The sequence below is a fragment of the Oenanthe melanoleuca genome, chromosome 5 (genome assembly GCF_029582105.1).
Source record: "Oenanthe melanoleuca isolate GR-GAL-2019-014 chromosome 5, OMel1.0, whole genome shotgun sequence".
Taxonomy (NCBI): Eukaryota; Metazoa; Chordata; class Aves; order Passeriformes; family Muscicapidae; genus Oenanthe; species Oenanthe melanoleuca.
In genome coordinates, this window is record NC_079339.1 from 40,879,861 (window position 1) to 40,900,890 (window position 21,030).

At 37.3% G+C, this 21,030-nt stretch overlaps 1 protein-coding gene across 1 annotated transcript in view; it reads left to right on the forward strand.

Moving 5' to 3' along the window:
* NRXN3 (neurexin 3) overlaps positions 1-21,030 on the forward strand; it is an 876,168-nt gene that overhangs the window by 733,029 nt on the left and 122,109 nt on the right. The window contains 1 exon segment of the mRNA XM_056493583.1: positions 8,861-9,032. Within this exon segment, the coding sequence (XP_056349558.1) occupies positions 8,861-9,032 (172 nt within the window).

A 21,030-nucleotide genomic window follows, 5' to 3' on the forward strand; every position in this document is an offset into this window, starting at 1 on the left:
GGGTTTAGCAGCCTCGTGGTTAGAGTTTCACCAGCTGTGTAATACCAATTGTTTTTTGTAAATTGTGTGGCTTAAACACACCTGCATGTGTTTCTTGAAACATTTTACTGCCTGGTAATTGACTGGCAGTGTATTGGTGCTATCCTAGGTAAGAGGAAAACAGACTTAATTGGGCACACCATCCTAGGCACTGAATGGCACAGAAGGAAGCCTCCCTTTTAGGACTGCTGAATATCACTGATTACTGGGCTTGGCAGGTGTCAGATATAAGAGCAACTAGATGTGCCACAGCATTCCCCAGATTTTGAGGAAATGGGTTTAGGGTGAGCTTAGTACAAGCCTCATCATGGTGATGATGATACTGTAAATCAGGATACCCTGCTTGATATTAATTAACTGTACTGCAGTAACATCTGGAGGCCTCACTGGGTACCAGGGCTCCACGGGGCAGATAGCAGATATACTGTTTGATAAGCCTTTTGATAATGTGACTTCACATTATGAAAAGGCAAACTGGAGAGAGAGAAATTAAAGTGGCTCTTTCAAGGTACAGCATAGCAGCAATAAAATAAAAATCTTTTCTTTCAACCCTGTACTCTATCTAACTAATTTTGATTACCTCTGTGACTGAGTTAAAATCTAAAAGTCTCAATCTGTACTAATGGTATCACCTTACATGAAATATGTAAGCTTCTGGTGCAAAATTAATTCCTAAGTGTAATTCTGCTGATATTATGTATTAATGTTACCTAAACTGCTTCAATGATATGTAAACCTTTTATGTAATGCAGCATATCTAGGCTGAAATAAACAAGCAGCTTCTACATTTTATGCCTTTTCTTGGTGAGGATATCTTGTGTTTGTTGTTGTATATAATGAGTCACTCCTGACCCTGTAGAACTGTCACAGACCCGAGCTTCTTGTCTATTTTTTTTTTTTTTCACTTGTCTTCAGGGTAGTTTTATTTATAAAAGAATCTTTTATTAGATAAAAGGCAAAGACTGAAAGAAGGAAAGATGCAGGGAGAGAAGGAGATTAGGTAAAATTAGAGAAAGAGAATGGCAATTTCACATTCCACTGGTAACTATTTCTGTAATTTTGCAAAGGTATATGGACAAAAAAGTTCAAGACCAGGAGTAAGAGGTATTTTAGTAGCAGTATATTGCTGTGCTACAATTTTCTGTAGTATGGGCCATTAAAGGAGTATTATGTTACTGTCTGTGTCCCACATAAACATTCAACTGGCAAGAATGAAGAGCAGTTTGGAATATTTGTTAAACTCTTAACAAGGAAACTGTTATAAATTTACTTTAGCCAAATAATGTAGTGTGTCTCCAACCAAAGAGTAGAGATCATCTTTCAAAACAAGGAACTCTCCCAGAGAGCACTCCTGAATTACACTGTTGATCATGATAAATAAGCCTCAAATATGAGCCCCCATGGTAAGATGGTGTAATTTCTGTAAACTTAAGTTTAAAATTTCTGGTGTTTCCACTTGAAAAAAAAAAAAAGTATAAGTAAACTGAAGGAGTTTTAGAGCCATGGAGGAGTTTAAATGAAAGATTGGAAAACCTGCTTTTAAGCAAGAAATTCAGAGACCTGAGTGGTTTTCTCTTATGCTCTGTAAAACTGGAGGAGAGAGTTTGCAGTCAAGAAAAGATGAAGCTGGAACTCTAAGGCTTTGCTTTAGCACTTTTTTGCTCTGAGGATGGACTAAAAGCAGCAGCATGGCTGTGACAGATGTTTATCTGAGCTTTCCTAAGCCTTCAATGGAAAAGATTAGATTTTCATTAATTTTCCTAATTTCATTTTTTCACCACTTCTTAAAATGAACAAGAATCAGTAGCAACCTTCAAGAAAATTTTGGCTTGATCACATACCTACAAGTCATTTTTGGCAGTATGATGCTAGATGGTGTTTCAGTATAGGCTGTAACAGTTAAACAATAATGATCTGCTTTTAGGAGGAGCTGAGCACAAGGTTATATTCATATTACTGTGTTCAACAGATCTTTATTCTTCCCATTAATTTGATACTTTTTTTGCTTAAACATAATTGTCAGTCAAATGCTTTTCTTATAAATTTGTAGTTCTTTGAGTTATAAAGAACTAGTGCTGAATCATTGCTTCATGACTATACACACTGTTTCAAGTGTACTACTTTTTGGAAGCTTTTATATCTCCTCTTTTTCTTTTTGAGATGGCCTCAAAAAGATCTGTGTACTGTGTTCAAGAATTTGAGTTAAAGGTCCACCCTTAATTTATAATAGAGGTTTTCCTTTTGTACACTGTTCCTTTTCATTATAATTCTCGAATTCCACTTGCCTTTTTGACCGTGTTCAACATTAGGGCAATCTCATCAAAATAGCAACTGTAATGAATCCAAGCCTTCTTTCCTCAGCTGCAAATCATAAATGCTGCTCTGAAATATATTCTGTAGTTTAAAAAAATAATCAATTCAGACAAGATATATGATCTCCTATAAAATTTTAGAGGAGAGTAGATTATAAAAATTGTCCTTTTTAGCCTTATAAATTATGTATTCTGAGAACTGCTGCTTTTAAAAGCCATGCCCCCAAAGGGTAATAATTTCTATTTATTTTATCCTCTCTGTGTGTATATGTTCTTTCTGATAAATATGTTTTAACTGGCATTGAGTAGATGTGGTTGAGCACCTTAAAGAAGCAGTAACAGCATATAACAAAAAATGATCTACTGGTCCTTATAACAGCTCTTAAAAATCAAACAAAATTAGCTGACCTGTGTACTTCCTTTCCCCTTAAAAACATTTTTTCCTAGTTTCAAGATAACTGTAAAGTATTGGCACCCTGATCAAAAATTTCCAAGTCAGGTAAACTTCAGTGCCTGTCATTTCACTCAGAGCATTTGCTATTTTTGTTGATTATTTGCCAGGGTGGGGATACTGATTCTTGAGTGTGCTTCCCCTGCCATCACTGTTTGGATAAAGGCAGACTTCAGTAAACTGTCCCTTTACCAAGCCCTAGAGATTTTTACATATTGAATCCTGACTTACCTCTCAGTGATATTAAAAACAGTACTAAATATAGCCAGCCAGAGAAGAGCAGAACTAGCTGCCTTATAGTCTGTGCTGAATACAGGTTCAAATCCTTCCCCTTCCCAAATCCATTGATACATGTATGCCAGAAAGATCTGTCCAGCCATGTATTCAGTTCTAGCTGCAGCCCAGAAGGGTCCCCTAAGGACAGTGCTGGTTTTTACCACCTTTCTAATCAGCAAAGAACTTTCTGAGTTTCTGTGTACAGTGAGAATTCACATAGAGTGATTTGCAGTTGTAGTAATAAATGTGTCCTCTGTGGAATATGCATCTATACCTTGAGTCCTCCTGGATGACTCACAACATTTAGCACTGTTGTGCAAAGCTCCCCTAAACCACAGAGAGTGAGCAATCCTTCAGAGGGACTAACATTCAGAATCCAGTTTGAGGAAAAGCAAAAATAAAAAACAGCTAGGCAAACAAAACCCCAAAGGAAATCAAGCAAAGAAAGTCTTAAAGAATAAAATGAAAACAAAGATGGAGAAATAAAAGTTCAATCTCTTTTTAAAAACATAGATTGCAAGTGTGAGGAGCCTAAGCTGAAGCAAACCATTCCAGGAAGAGCAGTTCTCAGGGTTATAGAAAAACAAATATTCCTGAATTTAGAGGGTAGTGCATTTGTGTTTGTGTGTGTCGTGTTTTTGGAGGGAGGGAAAGTTTACTAAACCTTCCTACAGCATGAAATGGCTTGTATTACTAAAAGAGCTTGTATCAATTTCAAATGAGAGCAGCAAAATCAGCAGTGATCTGCAGGACAGAGTAACTCAGGGTATTGTCTGCCAGGTTTGGGCTGATGTCTAGCCTTGCTGGAACCAGCCAGGGTGGGAGGAGGAGGCAGTACCTGCAGTAGTTGCTATTGAAAAAATTATGCAATAAAATGAATGTGAGAAAGCACATGGGATTGTAGTCAGATTTCAGGTATATTTTATAAATACTTCCTTTAATTTTGCATTTTGCTTCAGAAAAATCAGGAAAACAACACAAAAAGATACTGGCATAAACTCTGCTTCCACTTCCATCAGTAGGAATTGAGTTTCTTCAACAGAATTGCTATTGATTCACATTGATGCAACTGAGAGTAGGATCTGTCCTAATGCCTGGAGTTCTCTTCCTTGGTTTTTGAAATGAAATGCTTTCTGAACACAGGGAGCAAACATATACTTTTAGTGTGCACAATTTAAATGTCAGATTAAGAAAAAGAAAACCTTAGAGTAAAGCCCTTTTCAGAGCACAAAGTACATGTATGTGTACCCTCTAACACACTCTAACTGCTCATCTAACAAAATCACTGCCACCCCCATTTTACTTTCTTTCTTTCTGGTCTGCTACATAAAGATGCCTTCAAAATATAAAGGCATGGCATGGAGAAAGCAAAGGCCTGACAATTTGCACACAGGACAGGCTCTACTTTTCCTAGAATGAAGGGAAACAAAAGTTAAAATATACCTGCTAAATGTAACGCATCAGACCCTGTTCTGAGATCCCTTCAGAGGAAAGGAACAGGTTTTGAAAGAGTTGTATATAGAAGCTGAGGAAAGCTTAGGACCTGCTCCTCTCAGATTGTAGTTGCTCCCAGGGCAATCCAAATCTTTGGATTAGCAGTATATAATCAATATTTAAGTAAAATATATCTGGATTTTCAGGGCTTGCAGAGCTTGGAAAGATAGGTGTCTATAACTCCTCTCTCACAGATAAAGAATCTGGTTTACAGAAAGGCAAAAAAAAAGGTTGCCTAAAGTGAACCAATGCTTCAGGGCAAGCAATAAATTGCTGATCTCCTGATCCAGGCTGCAGATTAGCCCTTGTGTCAATTAATAATGTTTAAAATGTTTGGTAATTGTGCACATAAAAAACTGTTGCCAGGAGTCTATGTAGAGTAGACAGGTCAAGGAGAAGCCTTGTACAATTCCTTTTCCAGTATATTGTGCTTTTTTTGTTCTTATCATTTATCTATAACCATTCCATTATGTGATCATAATTATATTTCTAAAGTCTTAGAGAAGTAATGGCAGAAGTTTATCTCCAGAGGTACTATAAGGACAGAAACAGTAATGTGGTTTTTGAGGGAATTTTATGGGACAAATCAGCACAAGACAAATTCTTGAAAAACTTTAAAAATCCTTTTTGGCACAGTAGCCTTAAAGAAAGAAGAGAAAAAGAAAGATAGATTAAATGCTGAGTTCACTTCATTATTTATAAATAAAATGGTTCTCAGTTTTCAAAGGCAAAGTGCCAGCACTTGATGTCACTTGGAGGTTTCAAACACATTAGTTAATGGTTGCCTTTTCATGGAAAGATTTTGGGGCACCCAGTGAATAGCAGTTTTTTGTTTTTTTTTTTTTTTAAATTGCACTATCTATTAAAATTCTCTTGAACCCTTTTGGACCACGTAAGTTGTTTGCTCTGTGTGTATTCACCTTTTTCTTTTCTCTATAGTTAGGATTTTTTTCCTTATAGCTACAAAATAAATGTTACAGGTAATGGCTCAAAGGTAAATCTTTCTTGGTCACATATTTACTGGTCTAGGTAATACCTTGTTTGGTTATGTGGAAAGAAAATCCACCACCTAAATATGTTGGGAAAGGAATGAAAGGTTATGACCATCATGAAGTGTCATGGTAAAGCTTGTCTTTCAGATTTGGAAGGAAGGAAGTCTTGGTAAAAGCTGTTTTTAATGAAGTGCTGAAGTGTAAGAAACTGGAATTGAAGAGATGTTGAAAATAAATTGTGGATTTTCCCCTTGTGTCTATGGTCACTCTTCTTTGCTCTAGGATTTTCTCTGTGCTTTGCTTTACTGTATTTTTTTCTTCTGCCAGGAATGCATAAACTAATTGTTAATCTTTTCATAGTGTCTGGTGCCCTGGAGATATAAAATATCATAAATAAACAATATCTTGGGATCTGTGTGTGCAGTTTGGCTTCAGTAGCCCTACCTTTGACATATTCTGTTGTGTTTTATTCTGGTAATTGGAACAAAACCATTTTCATGAAAAGCTCCTACTCAGTTCAAATAAGAGTCTCAGAAGTTGTGATTCTGAAAAACTCAAGTTATTAAGAGTCACAGGGAGCTCTGCCCAAGAGTGGTCTGAAGAGAGCTGGAATAGGTTGTCCATAAGAACCACGGTTTTGGGGTTTTTTTACACAAATGTTTGCACTTCTTAGTGGCAACAAAGTGTTACACTGCATTTAGAAGGGCTGTCTTCTCTGGCTCTGGGAAGGGATGCCTCTTGGGATGGGAAAGGCACCAGTTTGCTCATTTCCATCTTCCCTCCATCAGGCTAAAGGCCACTTGCATTCTGCAGTCCTCTATTTCCAGAATCTTATCTCTTTCCCAGTTTGCCCTCTTATCACTACCCTTTAAATAGGTCTTTTCCTTCAAGCCCTGGGAAAGGAAATGGTGAAAGGTGCTATCTCCTTTTCCTCTGAGGAGAAGTCAGAAACATTTTCTCATTCTGCAGAGATTAATTGAACTTGCCACCATCCTTTTCCCAACGTGCAAGTTTTTACCTTTGCCTCATTAAGCCTGTTGGCTGGAAGGTATGCAGCTTTCACTCTGCTGAATACCTTTTAATCCCTTCCTCTCCTGTTGTGGTGGTGATCTGTTCCATTAGAAAAGGTGCAGCTCTTCATTTTACCTGCTCATGCTGTACCTTCACCAAGGTGAAGCAGCCAGGGTTTGCCAAAGAAGCTTGTTGTATTGATGGCAATTAAAAAGTAATAGGGGAAGTGGATCAGGAGGTTGATTGTAAGGCAATATCTTCCAAAACCACAGTATCAGTAGCCTGGTTACCTGGACACTGTGTATTATTTGAGTCTTTGAGGAAAAATTAATCATGTGTTCTTTGGTAATTGCTGTGCAGGTAAAGATAATTATATGGTTGCCAGCAAAAAATTCACTAAAACAGTTTTGGGAGATCACTTACTTTATGTATTAAAGAAGTGGTGAAGCTGTGCCAGCAATGCTTTTATCTGAAATAAATCTTTGTTAACAGAAACTTCACTTATTTTTGGGCTAGCATAAGAGAAGAAACATTGTTTTCAAATGGCATCTGATTTCATGCATCTGCTGGGAGCAGCAATCCATTTACCTTATGTTCCAGTGAGAAGGGAAAGATGATATCAATATATGGAAGAAAAGTCCCTTCAAATAACAGTATGAATGTACATGAAACTTTGTATCCAGCATACATTTAGCACAGTCTAAAATTTCGTGTTGTAATGAGAGAAAAAAACAAGATGCTTACTGTTTCAGTTCTAAACTTCAAGTAGTGGAACCACTGTTCATGACCTCTTCAGCTACAGGACTGTTAGTTTTCCTTTCCTAAAACAGTGCTGTAGTCCTGACACCAGGAAATTTGGGGTTAGGAAGAAAATGTCAAAAAAGAAAAAAGAGTACTGAAGATACAAGGAAATTGTGATGAGTACTTTGGTATGAGTAAGCTTTGAAATGTAAGATAGAGCAGGAATCAGAAATACCTCTCTGAGAAATTGAAACATGACGGGAATTGCAGAAAAAAGATTTTTTGTTACCAGGAGACAGGATTAAATTCAGGAGAGAAATCCAAGGTGGCCATCAAGTACAAGAGGAGAGGTTTCTTTCTTATTGCTGAGATTTGCTAATGTGAATGTAATAAAGTTAGGGTAACAGCCCTGGAGGATGTGCTCTGAGCAGATCTGTAAGGTAATAAATGAAACAGAATTGTCCTGTGATCCTTTATAATGCCTCAGGTTTTTTTCAAGGAAAATATATTTGCATAGAAGATGGCCATCTACTCTGTTGTTGTTTCAATTTTATAACATAGATAACTAGCAAATGTATTAGCTTCCTATATGATACATTTCATTTCTGCCTGTCTGTACCAGTTTTGGATCTATGCAGTGCACATAATATGCCCTCATAATAATTGACACCAGCATACTGTGCCTCTCCCAACTCAGTGTTTAAAGATGCATTCCTGTTAACTGTACAGTGATGAGAATTTATGCTGCTGTTTAAATCAGTAGTATTAAATGTACATATCTAATCTGAGTATACTCTGGGTGTGTATTTTACAACCTAAAGTCATTAAATATGGTCATTACTTGGAACCACCTGGGGGGAGCTGCAGAAGGAAGTGTTGTGGCATCTACAACAGTCTTTGCCTTGTCTTCCCTTTCAGTCAGTGACTGGTGGAAAGTTTTGGGAGAACACTGCTTTATTGGTAAAACACTGCTTGGTGTGTGATGGAGAAAATAAGATGGGCTGCTCCTGTCTTTTAGGTAACTTCCCTCTGGTTTTCAAAGTCAGCTAATGGCATTTCTGCTCCCTTTGAGTTCCATTCATCATCTAACTGCATTTTTCCTGCTGGATCCCTCAATTATTTTTGGGGAGGTGAGGACTGTTTGTTTCCCAAGAAGAATAACAGAACAAAAAAGGTGTTGAGATAACAGCCTGTCTGTGGCTGCATTTTATGTAACAAGTGACTAGTAATAATCAGTAGAGGTGTTGCTCAAATAATTCTTTATCCACCTCTCCTGATTTTTGTTGCCTGGTTTCTCACCTGTCTTCTGTGATGTTTTACGGGAACAAATGAGTCACTGTCTTCAGGTGAATGCTGTTAAAAACAGTGTGAAAGAAAGTGTTTGCACTGAAGCAGAACCAATGAAATGTGTCCTAACAAAGCTCAAAATGACACTTCTGTGTATTCTTCAGTGCCATCTACCGGCAGAATTACCCACGAGAGACTTAGAGGCCAGGACTAAGTGGCAGCAATTTAAAAACATTTGTTTTCTTTTCTTCTTTTAGGAGCAAGGCAAGATTGGTGTAGTCTTCAATATTGGCACAGTGGACATCTCTATTAAAGAGGAAAGCACACCTGTAAATGATGGCAAATACCATGTAGTACGCTTTACCAGGAATGGTGGCAATGCAACACTTCAGGTGGACAGCTGGCCAGTGAATGAACACTACCCCACAGGTACATATATTTTTCTTTTTGTTTTTTTTTTCTCTCAGTGTATCTGTATCTATAAACTAATGTTTGATAACAGCTGGTTGCTCTATAAATCTTTGTTGCTTCATCTTGACAATAAATTCATGAGCCTGATGATGTGAATTCTGTCCCTTGGAAAACAAACTAATGGTCCTTTAAACTGGAAGAATAAGCACGCCAGCTGTGTGGTGTGATGCACATAGATCATGCTGTTTCAGAGGTCTCTAAGTAAATCCTGATTCTACACAGAGTTACAAAGCCATTCAATGACAAACTTGGTTTTGCTACTTGTGATATTTTCTAAATATTTAGGGTAGAAAAGTTTTGAGCAGATTTTATGAAAAGTAGCCACACCCCAGATACTGTCAATATAAATACTGAGTAGAAATGTAAGGAACGTGGAAGATTAAGCAAGTATTTGAGTAGACCTTATGCTTTCCTCATAATTTTTTATCACCTGAATTTCACTTTTTCTCTTAGGTTTGCAGATACAAAGGTTAACATACCATCTAACTGAGACTGACAACTCCAAGCTAAATTTCTGTCAAAATGCAGTGGAAAAAATCAGTATCTTTTGAAATTATCACCCTAAATCCACCAGAAACAGTGAATAACTGGCTCTTGATACACTGTCACATGTTTTATCCCACCACTGGTAAATCACAACTTCATGATACTTTATGTCACCATGCTAAAAGATCAAACTTACTCCAAGTGAAAAACAGATTGCTGTGTGGTGTTGACAGTGCATTAGATACCTGAGGTGTGATAATACATATGGCTATAAAAGGAAAGAACTCTAGTGTTAACCATGTTCCTCTTATTAATATGCTGCCTAAGATCAAGCCATGATCATCTTGGTTTTCAATATTGCATCTAAGAAACATTCAGTTCTTTATTTCTAGGTTTTACAGTAGTAACTCAGGACAGAAGGAATATTTCTTGCTAGTTATGTAGGAATTGTTCAAAAGAAACTTAAATTATAGGAAATATCATAACTTGAGGTTATATACTAATTTATGTGATATTATACTAATAAATTACTCCAAGGGGATGGCTTAATCTCTTCTACTCCCTCAAGCACACAAGAAAGTTTTCAAATGTGAGTCATCTATGCTGTATTGTTCTCTGCCACATATGTCCCTTTGTCAGTGTTTTGTGAGGTATATGCAAAAGGATACATTTCAATTATTAACCTTATTTCTGTGAAAAAATTCTTTTTGAAGAATGCCATGACAGATAAGCTGTGTTAGATTCTAGCTCTGCTATCCATTGGTTTGAGAGGAAAGTGTGCTAGGAAAGGTCCAGCTGAGTATCTTTCTTCTGCTCCTTTCATCAATTATTTTGTAAAGTATCTCCAATCCAGTTGGCAGCCAATTACAGTCACTACAAACCCTATGAATAATTTTTTTTCTTATATTGCTTGCTATAGTAAGTCTCTGGTGTAAAGAAACAAAACATTCAGCTCAATTCTTTAGAGATATTTATTTTTAAAAGGAAAAATAAATCACACTCAGAGACTACCTCAGTACCCTGGGCTTCTGCCTTGGCTAAAGATATTTCTGTGTTTTCATTGGAAGATGTATGGTTTTATAGAATCAGCATTAATCTTATGTTCTGGGCTAGTATTGAGTGTATGAAGTTGTACCCTAAGAAAAAAGGACACCTTTATCTTCCAGACACCTTTTCCTTTCTGTGCATGTATTTCAATTTCTTGTCTGTTTGTAGAGGATGGATTTTTCAGCTTGTCCCTGTGAAAATAAGGCTTATGGGACCATACTTCACGTGTGCAGATTTCTCCCTTATTTGTTTGCTACTTCTTTCAAACCAATATTTTAGCCAAATTGAAAAAGAAAAGTCAAAAATCAAAAAACCTTAAGATATTGCATTGCTGTGGGAAAAAAACCAAGCAAACCAACAAACAAAAACAAACCCAAGGGAGGAGGGCAATGTTCCAGCCTTTCCAGAGGAAAGGACTGTAGCTTAATGTCAATTCATGTTAAATACCAGAATATCTATATCATAGAGTGGCATTATGAATACCTAAGATTCAGAGAAGATTCCATGAACCAATAATTACAGGAAACCAATACTTATTAGTCCCATTTTCTGGGCATTCAGTGGTTTTTTAAAAAAGGCTGAATAGGAGCTTTTGAAGTTAATTACTTGTCTTTCACAAACCAAACTTGCACTATTGTTTTTTGACTGACTGCAAGACCAAATCTGTGTTCAGCAGAGATTCAGCTCTGTAAAGGTTTTGTAGTTGAATGGACCCAAGCTAATTCAGTGTGTTTCAGCTGGAACCTGCTGAAGATTTAAATTCATATAAAACTTGAGTGATAGTAGCTAAATAATCCCCTATGTTTTGCATAGGATCTTGTCAATTCTGGAAAGACAGTTATTTGTAGTGTTTATAAAACATTGTATTTGTAGACTCTGCTTGCTTGGGCACACTGCATTTACTGTAAAATGAGCAATTTTGTGTGTATTTGGGTTTCCACACAGTGCTACAGCCTAATGTTTACAAAGTTTATAAATTGCAGTATCTTCTTTGTCATCACACATGGTGCAATCTTCAGTCAGGGCTGCATTCTCAATGGCATTTCCATGCTCCTCTCTGAGTTTTATTACTTGTGGGAGGATTATACATTAGACTCATAATTACTTGCTCAATGAAAAGTACAAATAAAAGTTGGATATTCATTAAATGAGCAAAGTGAGAGAATATTGGCTTTCCTTAAAATACAGTCTTTAGTTAAATTGAAATTAACTGAAACTAGCCCAATGGGACCAAAAGGCTCCAAAGCTGTATTTTTACAGCTTCAGATAAAAGACAAGGAAAATAGAATGACAACAAACTTACAGCTCAGGCACTGGCATTTTGGGTTTTATAGCATCCAGTTGCATTCCACTCACCTGCAAGATGAGCTTTACACATTCTTGAAGGAAAAGGGTTAGAGAAAAATGGTGAAGGAGGAATTAACTTGGAGCTAAAGTTTGCTTTGTGGTTGAAATTACCCAAATTACTAGGGATGATCTCTCATCTTTAGTATCATTTCAAGGTGCCAGAGTTTCTCTTACTGGGCAGTAAGACAGAACAGTGGCCCAGTATAGGTATCTGAGACAAAGCTTCTGAGAATTGGGAGATGTCAAAAAAGTATCATGAGTACAGAGGCTGCTATCTGCAGTTCAGCTGTTGTGGTTCAGCCAAAACCATTGAGCTGTTTGTGATTTATTAGCATTAGTTTTGCCATTTCTCCTCTCTTTCAAGAACACAGTAAGGAGATGGGCTTTTTCCATAGGCTGTGCTGATAGCAAATTTCTTCATGCTTGATTCATTAAGTTGGTTATCACAATGTGATAGAATTTTTCTCAGATTATAAAACTTTTGCTGTCATCTAAAGTACAGTTCTCTATGGCTGCCTCCCTTCTGCTGGCTCACATGCTTTCATCCTTTTGTGTACATCACAGAAAACAGGTTGTGCTTGGCCATCATTATTTCCTGGGGATAGCCTATTCTGTATCTAAATAAATATTTTAATGATAAAATTGGAGTAATTTTGAATCCAGATTTCAGGAAGAGGAAGTATCTGACGTCTTTTTGTTTTGATTAAAATGAAACCCATCAAATTTGAGACAGTTTGCAGAAATTTCCAGAATAGTTAGAAATAAATCTTCTGTCTTTACACAGAACTAGGATACCTCAGTCCCTAAGTTTTCATTAGTTCTTAGGTTTTTTACTCTGTTTGCTGTCTTTCCTTGCAAAGAAGTACTTTGTGGGACGCCAGATGTATAATGTATGTCAAAACAGGCCTGATAGTCCTGTTCATTCATCCAACTAAATTAAAAAAAAAAAAAAACCAAACAAAACAACACTAGGTGAAGAGAAGCTGTAAAGTAAGACTATCCATGACAAAAGAATAAAATCTTTTTGAAGTTATGTTTTAAAGGAGAAGATTAAAGGGAAGAAAGCAACAGGTAGGAAGGAGCTTCATTTAAAGAAATGTGTGATCTAGCAAGACAACTGTAGCCTGGATTCTTTAATGCATTCAGAAACAAGAAATAAGACAGTATTAAACAACTGGATTATTATCAGGATTCATTATTTCATCCTTACAGTATATATTTTATATTTTTCCCCTTTATCATTCTCAAGTTATCTCTCAATGTTCTTGTAGTAGTTTTTTGTCCTTTCAAATTACACTATTCTGCAGGTTTTTTGCTATGGATAAAAGAAAAATGTGTTTCATCCTCTATGCCCCTACTTCATTCTGTCTCAGAAGTACATTTCTGAGAGGAAGTTGTATTTCTGGAAAAGCTGGAGTTAGCTCTTGACAGCAGAAATGACTGCTCTGGCAGGTAGTGTGGCCAGATAAGTGCATACTTGTAAAACAAAAAGTTGATTCTGAGACCCTGATATCTGTGCTGGGATTGTCTTTCAGAGTAGTTCCAGTTCCAAGGATTGAATGTTCCTGAACTGTTGGGCATATCTTTTTCTTTTCAATTTCATTTAAAAGCAAACCAATTTGAACTACTTCTTTGTTAGTCTATGTGAGACAAAGTCTTTGTCTAAAATAACAAGTTTTCTAGAAACAGGTCAAAATGATAGTGGTTTAGATTCTCCTACCCATCTAAAATGTGAAAGACGTCAACCTTGCCTTACTAAAATGTATTTCTTCATTTGCTTGGTGGAAAGATCTGAAGTGGCTTAATTGTGCCATTCATTTTATATGAGATAGGGGAGGAAACTGGCTAAGTTCTTACTTGCTTCTTTCAATAATTTTTCTAGCTAACTGAAGGAGTAATGAAGGCTGCTAGCAGCGGGACCCCTCTCAATTATCCAACAAGGGACTTGGTGTCTGGGGAGGTCCCTGCTGGCTGGAACCTAGCCACTGCTATTCCAGTCTATCAGAAGGGTGTGAGAAAAAATACAGGTAGCTACAGACCTGTTAGTCTAAACTCAGATCCTGGGAAAATTATGAATATTATACTTTATGCTATTGAAAGGCATTTAAAGAATAATGCAGTCATAAACATGGGTTCACAAGGGGAATGTTCATTTAACTAATTTAATGTTTTTCTATGGTAAGGTTACCTGCTTCATGGATGAAGGGAAGGCGGTGGATGTAGTTTTTCCTGGATTTTAGTAATGCTTTTGGTACCATCCCTCACAGCACCATCCAAACAAGCTGTCCATCTGTGGGATGAGCTATGCACAGTGAGCTGGGCTAGGAGCTGGCTGAACAGCAGAGCTCAAAGGGCTGTGCTGGATGGGACTACATCTGCCTGGCAACTGTGGTCACAGAGCTGTTCCTCAGGGCTCAGCTCTAGGGACAGCTCTGTTCAATACAGACATTTTTCTGTGCTAAGGTCACCTATCTCATAGATGAAGGGAAGGTAGTGGATGTAGCAAGTTTGCTTATGAGACTAAATTGGAATGTTGACCCCCCTCAAGGGACAAGAGGCCTTGCAGGGGATTCTAGCTGGATGGGAGCATAGGACTATGATTAATGGGATAAAGCTAAGGAAGAAATAAATCTGGATTCTGCAGAACCCTAGCTGGGGCAGAATAACACCTGTAAGGCATTATTAGGAAGTAGGAGAGGAGTGGCTGGAGAGCAGCCCTGCAGAAAGGGATCTGGGTGCTGGTGGGCAGCAGCTGAATGTGAATCATCTGTGGACCCTGACAGTGAAAACAGCAAACCATGTCCTGGGGTGCATAAAAACCAACACAAACAGCCAGGCAAAAGAAATGGTTGTCCTGCTCTATTCAGCACTGGTGTGGTCTCACCTCACTGAGGCCTCATGGTAGTTCCCCACAATTTGAAAAGGATGTGAACATCCATGAAAATGTCCAAAGCTGGTGACAGGGCTGGAAGGCATGTCCCATGGAGAGTGGCTAAGGACTCTGGGGTGTTGAGTTTGGAGAAAAGCAGGCTAGGGGTGATATTGCTTTTTACAGCTTTCTGAGGAGTGGAAGCAGAAATAGGTGCTGAGCTATTTTTCCCTGGTACATAGTGATGGGACATGTAGGAATGTTTTAAAGCTGTGCTAGAGGAGATCTTAGGAAGTGTTACTTTACTAGCAGACTGGTCAAACAGAACCATTTTTCTAGAAAGATTGTCAGCAGGGTTCATGCCCATGAATGTTTAAAAGGCATTTGGACAATGCCCTTAAGAACCTGCTTTGACTTTTGACTGAACTAGATAATCATTGTAGCTACTTTCCAAATATTCTAGTCTAGTCTAATCTACTTGCTCACAAAGAAATAGAGAACATCAGCAGAGGTAATAGCTTTGTGTTTAAATGAAAGGTGATGCACCAAAGGCTATAGAAAGAATCTCATGGCTGTCAGTATTTCTAAATTTTTTTTTCACTTTATAATCTCTTGTCCTTGAGAAAATTTCAGGATTTTGAGACATGTTTTGGAACATTGAAATGATATAGTACATGTCTATAACATAGAAAAAGTAGATGTGTTTTTCATCTTCTTAACTGCAGAGAATTAATTATGGTGCTGGAAAGAACTGGAAGTAATTGTGTTTGTCTTGATAAGCTTGAAAGCTTGGTTCCATCTTATTCTTCCTTTAGGAAAAGTATTCTATGATTAAAAGTATTGGAATAATTGGGATCTAGCATTTTTTGTATTGCTGTTACCTATTTGATACTTTTGCAAAGTGCTGAATGTTTCTCAGTGAGATGATGCTGACTCTTCACTGCTTGCATTCTTTTTTGATTGTAGCAGATTAGAATACTGGTTGCAGCCTAATGAAATTCAAAATATCTAGTTCATAATTTTTTTTTCCATTAATACCTACCCAAACCTATTGTAGACACTTTAAAAAGGAAGTCATCCAATAGGAGAACTTAGCCAGCATCAGAGATTTTAAAGAAATTTGGAAGTGGGAAAATGAAGCGTGAAGCTGTTTTGGTGAGAATAGACTGAATACTGACTGAATAAATGTGAAATGGAAAGGGTATTTTATAAGTGAGGAACCTGAACTTGGTTTTAGTAGTAAGTGTATCATGGCACCCCACAGTCCATGATGGGCACTATTGTAAGTTTCCGTGAAAAGCAGAAAATCAGATTTCATTTCCAGAGATGTGGATGTCCACAGATCCAGCTATCTTACTTAGGGCTCTCAGTATCCCTAAAAATGGTTCTACCTATCTCTACAAATAAAATTCTATGAGTTTTACACAATTATGACTATTGAATGAGAATTCATAGTCTGCTTTGAAACGTAATTTCTTGTCCCACTCAAGCCATTTATTACCTTTCCCTTGTTATTTTCAGTCTCCTTCCAAACTGGCATAATCTTTTTGTTCAATTAAGTCCATTTCCCACATCAACCCTCTACTGAAGGGACTCCTCTTCTCTTCTCTTCTCTTCTCTTCTCTTCTCTTCTCTTCTCTTCTCTTCTCTTCTCTTCTCTTCTCTTCTCTTCTCTTCTCTTCTCTTCTCTTCTCTTCTCTTCTCTTCTCTTCTCTTCTCTTCTCTTCTCTTCTCTTCTCTTCTCTTCTCTTCTCTTCTCTTCTCTTTCTCCTCTTCTTCTCCATTATTTCTGGCTTTATTTAGTTTTTATCAAAAACATTTTCTTTCTCTCCCTATGTGATTTCCCAGCCATGAGATAAATAGCCTTGTATCTTACAAGCTAAATACAATTACTGCTATCAAAACTGGAGTCTTTCTCTCCCTGTAAATGTCTCTTGGAAGCTGATAAGCTGTTCAAAGCAAACTGCAGGCTTCTGCCTAATCCTGAGATTAAACATAACCACCCAGAAGACAGCAAGAGATAATTGAGGAAGGGGGGCTGGGGGAAGCAGGCAGGAGAGGAAGAGAAGAGGAGAAAGTGAGATCCTCTCCTGAGATATTAAGAGGACATACAGAAAGCTCAAGGTTATTTGTAAAGGAATTACACAAAACACACAAGAGCTTGTTATGATGAGGAATTTCCTCAGATAATGCAGTGGTTGTTGCAGTTGTTAAAGAAAAAATTTAGCAAGGATTTGTTTGATGTAAACCATACAGGGACTCCCACCCATGACTGCTGATTTTTATATATTCTCCCCATCTTGTCCTTGAAACAGAAGGTCTTACAAGATTGTATCCAGATTCTTTGTGCATGCTAGAGTTCATCTCACTGGCTTTATTGCTGAGCATGGGGAGACAGTAGATTTCCCAAGACTGAAGCAAGGGACTGAGCTGATTTCTCTGTTTTGCAACTTGCTGTCCAACCTAGGGAATAAGAGTGCCTTTAACTGTGGAGAAATAGTGTGTGATATCTGTATTAGTCTTCACTTTAAAAGGCAGAATTACTGAAGGTTAATAGTTTTTGAGTCAGCCCAATACTGTTGAACAAAGCAGCCTTATTTCTGGATGTATAAGTTCTTCTTGATAGTTTTTTTTTTTAAATCAGTGCATTATAGTTTTCCCCTTCTGTAATTTTTTTGCATCTTCTGTTTCTGAAAGCTTGTCTTTTTTAAATATTATCAATGGGATATTACCTCTTCCAACTTTGCTTTATTTAATTTATAATGCATTAGACAGGGGAAAAAAAAAGGTAAGTTTAGATGGTCTAATAATAACATCACTGGGGAAATTAGGAAAAGACTTTATATCCTTTCTTGAACTGACATGTGAACTGATACAAATAATATGCAACGTTGCAATTATTAGTTCTTGTGAGCTCAGTGATGCAAAGTCTAGTGAAATATTCAAAAGTATTACTAACTGAGATGTCTGAGTCATTGCAAAAGGTTCTTTCTAAGTTTGTACTGCACAGTACCTCTACATGGCTCGTTGTACCACTTCAGTGATTTACAAATGTTCAAATGTACAAATGTAATGGAGTCTTCTTAGAGAAAATTGCTAGTTCTCTGTGCTTTGAGAGACTCAGAGTCTGGGTCCTCCTCCCCCAAATTCACTCTGTGTCTTGCAGAATGATTTTGACATGTCATTTCCTCTTCTTTCCACCCTTCAACTCCCAGCAAAAACTTTGGCTTCTGCCTTCTTGTCCCCCTATAGCAATCTCTTTCTTCCCTCAGAGTTGAGGCTATTATGATCTCCTTTTCACTTCTGAAACCTTGCTTCTGAAGCCAAGGCAATAGTAAGAAGTTTGGCTGAATCCAGTTGTCTGCCTGAAAATGCACATGGATCTTGTGCTGGATGACCTGGAGTCATTAATGTGTTACTTGATCTGTGTGCTGACAGGACTTGTTTTTTTCTTGGTGCTACCAGATCCCACTGTGGTCTTAATATTTTCCTATCCAAATGTCCTTTTGAGTGGGCAGTGAGTAAGGAACAAGAGAACTGGTTTTTGATTAGCCCTGTAGGCTGAATGCAATCACCACTCAGATAGTTCTTGTCACATATTTTTTGTGGATTTTGACTTTTCATATTGTACTCATTTAGTGGGACTTAAATGAGCTCTCAGATGCTTCCTATCAGCATGAATTGGAGACAGCATATAAAGTGCCTCTGACAGATTTACTGCATTTCATAATGAGCCTAAAACATATAAAAAGACAGGGTTAATAAAACAGAATTGGAGAAGCACATTTTGAAGGCAGTACTGTGACATATGTTGAAAGATCTGCCAAGAGGGATGATTAAAGCATGACAAGTTGATGAAATCAGGAGTTGATTGTAGCTTGTCACTGCAGGGCCATAGCATCTATAATATATTTATACAATTGGAAAACTGATAAATATGGCTACCTGATATGAACACTCAAGTTTTGTTCCCCTGTATCCACTGAAATATAAACCTCCATACACGAAGTCATCAACAAACAAACATACTTTGGAATTTGTGCAGAAACACTCATGTTAATGTATATGTTTCCATACTGGATGATGGGATAGAATCTGACATGACATAAAAGTTTTATAAATGTTGTCACTATGCTTAGAGTTAAACTTTGTGTACTTTGTGTTTTGCTTTCCCACAGAAAAAATGAAGCTGTGGCTTATTTCTGGTTTGCCCCATCCTCAAAGAGTTGTAGGGTTTTTCTCTTTTCAAAATCCTGTTTTTGAGAACAGAAGAGAGAAAAGACAGAAAACAAACAAAAAGTTGTTATATTGCGGCTTCCAGTATCCATTGTTTCTGTTTTGTTTCTTAAAACTGATCTCAGCTCTTGTAACACACTGTATTCAGTCTGAGTGATCTGTAATTTTTACTTCACCAAGTACCTCAAGCCCATGTGAGTGGCAGTCTATTAAGCACTGGAATTTTTCAGCTTGGCATCAAGAAAGAGGGAAATGCATGGGTGTTTATGAAGATGTGTAAGGTAACAAAGCAGAACATACAGCACAATGATTTAACAGCAATGGTGTTGGAAAAAGGAGTTTGCCCAAGGAAGGAAGTAAACACAGAAAAGTATCTTCATGCCTAATCTAATTCCCACCCAGGATTCCTCTGCTTGTCCTTGAGATCTGTGAGAGGGGAGAGGAATATTCTTCTGTAGCAGTCTTTATTACTGCTACATAACAATCACATAAAAGGTTGTTCTAATATGCCAATAGTTTAATTTAGCCAAAATACTTGTTTATAGCCTGGATAGAGAAAATGTTACCAGAATGTACTGATAGTTTGAAGAAAAGGTTTTTTGGTGCTGTCCAAAAAGCCAGAGACATGTATTATATGTATTATATGTTCAGCTGTTAGCTGAATTAGTGTAGCAGCACACTTACATCTTCCTGAATCAGACTAGATGTCCAGGATGTCAAATCTGCAGATGAATACCAAATACTTTAGAAGAAAATTTGCTTTAATGGTCAAAATGACACTTCTTTCCAATGATCCTGGATTGGGATTCTATTCTGTCTTCTCAGAGCCTGATTGTTCATCTAATCAAGTTGAGTCTGAGACCTTTCAAGTGTCTGATGCTCCAGAGAATTACAGTAACCCACCATGGCAACAACAAAAATATGCCCTGAAAGAAGTCCTTCTAAAACAATTGCCCTACTTTTGCATTTTGTTTGTGATCTGAAATATGAAGTCAAATAAGCTGTCTATGTTTGTATCATATCTACAGTAATTACGTTTATATTTCTCAGTTGGAAAGCAAATGGTTCCTTTATTTCCCCTCATTAATTTATTCAGGAAGACATGATTGTGTGGAAATACTCCCACTTCTCTGCAGCTGGTGAAGTTACTTTGCTGCATTGTAACCCTACTGCTCACCCAAATTTAAACCATAACAAACCAAAACCTAGGTAATTTAGTGGCATCTGTAATTTTTCTCTATTTCTCTGATTCTTTTTCCATCAATGGTATTGATTTTCAAATCTCAGTTCTTTCCTCTTAGCTTAGTTTTATTGACTAGGGTTCTTTGCAAAATAAATTCTTGCAACACAGAATGAATGCCTAGGAAAAGTTGCATTAACCTTTGTCAGTGGTAGTACACCATAAACTGAAACTCTTAAAGAGATGAGCTTAATGATTTCCCAGTCCTAGATTTGCTCTATGTCAGTATTTAAAATATTCCAAGATACAGTATCCATAGGGCATAGATGTATCTGCCTAGTTGTTCTCACCTTCTCACCTGGTATCTGATTTAAGAACCCTGGGCTGAAGAATATCCCTAAGTATTGGTGTTGCATTCATATATTTACCACAGGCCTTTGAGTCCCAGTGCCTGAGATACTATGGTGCAAAACAGATACAATCCATGTGTTTTCCCATGTATTTCTTTGACCCCCAGCCATTTTCCATGAATAGTGATTACATACTAAGACATATAGGTATATCCTGATAGCTTGATCTTCCCAACGATTCTATGCCAAAGTATTGAGCTGTTCACACAGCATGTGTATCCTGACTGAATCCTCAGATATTTTGAGCTGTTCTCATCTGTTTGTGTCCATGGTTCTGTGAGGTCCAGGTACCAAGCATAAACCTTATCAACAATGATGTCTGGTAAATTTCTCCTTTGCTTAAAGGAAGAGACCTTTAAGATCATCTTGTCCCAAACCCCC